General features: G+C 43.2%; 1 protein-coding gene across 1 annotated transcript; it reads right to left on the bottom strand.

Moving 5' to 3' along the window:
* Positions 1–2,860: 2,860 nt before the first annotated feature.
* Positions 2,861–4,318, bottom strand: LOC117440979 (cystatin-B-like). Its single transcript, XM_034077180.2, has 3 exons — positions 4,131–4,318; positions 3,932–4,033; positions 2,861–3,195 (listed from the first exon to the last, which is right to left on the bottom strand). The coding sequence occupies exons 1-3, from the start codon at positions 4,215–4,217 to the stop codon at positions 3,067–3,069; spliced, it is 318 nt and encodes a 105-aa protein (XP_033933071.1). The 5' UTR covers positions 4,218–4,318; the 3' UTR covers positions 2,861–3,066.
* Positions 4,319–4,826: the final 508 nt, after the last annotated feature.

Here is a 4,826-nt window from a genome sequence, read left to right on the forward strand (position 1 = left end):
TTGATTCATTTAAAATGACCATTTGTAACTGAGAGGAGTGACTGCTCATTTCTGCCGAGATGCTCAAAGGGTGAGACACTGTGTCTGAGAATCACTGACTAGCAGAAGTTGTATATTCTGGAGTGGAGCTCTGCAGAGAGCAGGGTGGAGGAAATGAGGGCAGTGGATCATCACGGTGCGGAGAGGAGCAGCGCTTCCACTGCAGCTCGCGGTAGCAGCTATCTGGTCCTGCTGCTGCGGGTGCAGCGGGTCAGTTGGGGGGGGCACCTGTTCTTCGTGGTCCCAATCCTCCCGGTTTTCATAGTGAACATCGGGATCCTTGTGGATAGCAGGGTTGTCCGTCTGGACCGGCTCCGTTGGAGAACGCGGTCGTTTACGCTGACTTGTGACTCTGAGAAATGTTTCCATTTTCGATCTACTGAGAATTAGCCAAGTAACAGTTCACGCAGTAAATTACAACGACCCGCCCCTGATAGATCCCGCGAAAATGTATCATATTTATACACATTCTCGCGGGCTGCTAAGCCGTTGCTAGGCCAATTGTTGGAGTTGCTATAGCAACTCCTAGATACCCCCTGGCGCCGCCCCTGGCTACCATGGAAACCAAACAATGGTGTAGCTGTATTAAAGTCCGAGTGGAAACAGTCGTGAGTAAATCTGATTTTGTCAGAAATATGACCCCGGGAGGAAACCGGGGAGAGGGCCATGAAATCGGGAGTCTCCCGCGAAAATCGGGAGGGTTGGCAAGCAACACACACACACACACACACACACACACACACACACACACACACACACACACACACACACACACACACACACACACACACACACACACACACACAGTTCGTATTAAGTCTCCTGATTTTAAATGGGAATTAAATCAATTGAGTGTTCCCAAAGCACCAGTGTTCTGCAGTGTGTGTGGGCCTACTGTACTGTTGCACAGTTTTGGAAGATGCATAGCTAACCACACTGAAGATTATGGATTATCTCCACATCACCAGATAATTTAAGGGGTCATTTCTCAAAAATGTCTTCCGGGGGAGGATCCCCCCGGACCGCCTTAGTATGGTTTGGTCCCTATTTCCATAGCCCCACCAAAAATATTTTCCACCAGCCGCCACTGTGTACACGCATGAAGAATAATATACACGCAGTAAGAACAACGGCCCGTCCACACAGCGGCGTGCGTTGAAGCTTCCAACGCTTCTGCCCATTCACTTTGAATGGGGTGATGTCACTTTTAGCCGAACTGCATTTTGGGAAGCGACGTGGAGCGTTGCTGGCGGAGCTGGCGTCAAAAGTTGAGCAATGTTCAACTTTTGACGCCTCGACGGAGGCGCCAGCCAATGAAATCCCGTTTATGCAAATCTGCCAGTACAAGCGCTAGCCAATCAAACCGCGTGTATGCTGGGAGAGACTACGCAGGTCATTTCCTCATATTCCAAAACATGGAGGGAAAATTCATTATAGCGGTAGTGAATCACCCGGTGCTGTATGATCAGTCTCTGTTCATCTACCGGGATACAAACCGGAGGAGCCAGGCATGGAGGGAGGTGGCAGAGATAGTGGATGAAACTGGTAGGTTTTCGCCAGTTTGGGGGGTTTATATCCAGTTTACTTCGTTTTAACATTGCTATTGCTTTGTATGTCGGGGGCGGGAGATTCATGTGATTGGTTGTTGGTCGCGTTGCTCGCAAAAAATCCCCAAGCTTCAGATACGGCCACCTCCAAGCGTCAACGCACGCTGCTGTGTGGACGGGCCGTTAGGGGAAATCCTTGAAAGGGCATCAGGGGCACAATTTAGTTTTCCTTTTCGGTATTCCACGACAAAGCAGAGTCCTGCATCGGGTCGGGTACCCGCGGGTGACCCGCAAAAAAGGTGATTCGCGGGTGGTATTTTTTCAAACGCTTTTTTCCGGGTTCGGTTCTGGGTAAACAAAGATGATGCGGGTCGGGTCGCGGGTATTGCATAATAAATATATTAAAATAATAATAATTTAGTTTAATAATTTAGTCAGTGCTGATGTGCAGGTGTATATCAGTATGTAGTGTCTCTAGATGTCTCCATGCTTTAATGTTCAAAAAGCTCTTTATTGTTCTCATACTGCCTGTGCTGCAGCACCTCTTTTCACCCTCTGTCTGAAACCAGAGCCCAGTCTGCTCTGATTGGTTAGCTGGCCGGCTCTGTTGTGATTGGTCAACCGCTTAGAGATGTCCCGCCACTTAGCCAATCACGTACAATGTGTTGGAGCGCTAGCCAATAGGAGTGTCAGTATTTCATAGTGATGTCACTATGTTCCGGAAGTAAACAGGAGTCCAATGGCGTTTGTGGTTGTAAGAACCCTCATGAGAACCATTTTAAAACCTATAAACCTTTTTGATATATTAGAAGTGATGTTTCCGTATACAGCAGTAGGGTACAGAGGTCAAACACGTATTGACATGTCAGTTTATTACTTTTTCCACTCACTGTTTTCCAAATCCTGTGATAGTGTCAACTGTTTCTGCTTATCCTCCTTTCAGTAAACTTTGAGATGAGGACTTCAGGAGTAAATAATACACAGTGTACACTGACACCATTATACTGGCAGTACATCCCAATAAAAAGGCAATCTTCTTAAAGTATGAATGCAAAATCATCAGGACACACAGTTAGTGAATAAATCTGATGTTTGTCAAACTGATTTAAAATGATAAACATGAACATCCAGTAACGAATGGCCTGCAGTTTGTTTTCATTGTGTCTTTGCCCAACCCCTTTTTAATTCACAATACCTGAGAGTAGGAGACACACCTTGGACCCCGCAGCGATTTCACAATTCAGATCCCACAGAAAGAAAGACAACACTTGATATTTCAGAAAAGAATCTGGTTCATTTATTAATTCACTTTATACAAAATAGTTGCATGTATCCTGATTAATACAGTATTATTCTGTAAGATTAAAAAAAAGTGAGGAATGGGAACTGCATTTTTGTATAGACTAAGCCAGGATTCTTTGATTATAACTGTGATGAGAGCAGCCGTAGGCACTGATGCATTGTTTTATTTAGGATCTTATTAGAAGTACTCAATCGGGTCGCAGTGGCTCTTTCCTTGCTGAATGGCACTCAGTTCTGTCCCTGATCCCTGATGTGGGAGCTTTGCCCAAACACGCAGGTGAACGTGATCCTCTTCTCCAACATGGACCTGCAAGAAAGTGAAAGTTATGAGATCTTGGCAAAAAGGAGGCACAAGAACCAGCTGTAAAACAACCCTGATATTCATCTCTTTCTATCTCGTAGGTTGGAGAAACTCACAGCTAAATCGTCTAAATCAAAGATTGACTGACTAAGTACATGTACTCTAGTACTGTACTTAAGTACAATTGTGAGGTACTTGTACATTCCTTGAGTATTTCCATTCTATGCTACTTTGTACTTCTACTCCACTACAATTCAGAGGTTAATGGTGTACTTTTACTCCACTACATGTATTTAATACCTTTAGTTACTTCACAGATGTGGATGAATGATGTGAAATATAATCAAGTGTTGAATCAGACTTTAGTTCCACCTGGAGTAAATCCACCAGCTACCCTGCAGTCTACAAAGTCATTCAGACTAGCTGCACCTTCACCAGCTTTGAGAACACTTTCATGATCAATCATTATAAAACATATCATATATATTATTCTGAAATGGGCCAATCTGCACAACGACTACTTTTACTTTTGGTAATTTAACTATACTTCTGTACATTTTGAATGCAGGACTTTTCTTGTAACAGAGTATTTATACACTCTGGTACTTCCACTTTCACTTAAGTACAAGATCTGAGTATTTCTCCCACCTCTGTTTATGATCGCTTTAATCTCACTTGATGTTTGCTACGTAAGTAAAAGTGGTTTCCGGGCAATAATGTTTTCTTTGTAAATGATAATTACCTTGATGAAGTAGTTGGTCCCAGCCACAACCTGAGAGGTGTAGCTCTTGGCTTTGAAAACCTCATATTTCTTGCCTGCTTTCTCCTCAGCAGCGGCCTTTACCTGAGGGAAGATGAAAAGGCAGCAGAAATAAAAATGAAACTCAAATCAATGTTAAATAATAACAACAATAGGCCCTTTCTTTGTTTATTGTACTTACCCCATCACAGATCGTCTGGATTTTTTCGTCGGCCTCAGTTGGAACATTAGAAACCCCTCCACACATCATTCCCTTTCCACACGACATCTTGTGACCGTCTCAGTGTCGAAATATCAGCTAGAAAACAAACAAAACGACCTGTTTTTATTGCTGTCAGTAAGACGTTCCTCCAGACAGAGTCAGGGAATCATGTGACTCTGTTGTTTGGATCATACCACTGACGTAGGGGTGTTTGCTTTTAAAAACGGTGTCACAAACCAAATAAAACAGCCAATAATGCTTGTCAGTGTATCCACTCGGTAGTCGCTTTCATTTTCAACAATCCATCGTTTTTACAACCATGTACGAAGTTTCTCAATATAAATGTTAGTATGGCTTTTCTCTGTGTTCGCCTCTATACAGATGATATGGTTCAGTCCGAGGCGGGGCTTTGTTTGCATGTTGTCAGCTGACTATGATGTTTAAAAAAAAACACTGCTGGTGACCAGACAACACCCTTTGAATGGAAAAAAAGTCATTTCAATCACGAGTTTTGAAGATACAAAATGAGTCAAACAACTTGCAAAGCAGCTGAGCTTTATTTTCTTCTTCTATTTACTAGAACAACTCCCATAACAATGCAAAAGACTGGTTTGTTCCATGATTAAATCAGTTTAAAAGAAACTGATTTTCTTGACAGTGGATGAATAATTGAAG

Source organism: Pseudochaenichthys georgianus, unplaced genomic scaffold, assembly GCF_902827115.2.
Source record: "Pseudochaenichthys georgianus unplaced genomic scaffold, fPseGeo1.2 scaffold_1362_arrow_ctg1, whole genome shotgun sequence".
Lineage (NCBI taxonomy): Eukaryota > Metazoa > Chordata > Actinopteri > Perciformes > Channichthyidae > Pseudochaenichthys > Pseudochaenichthys georgianus.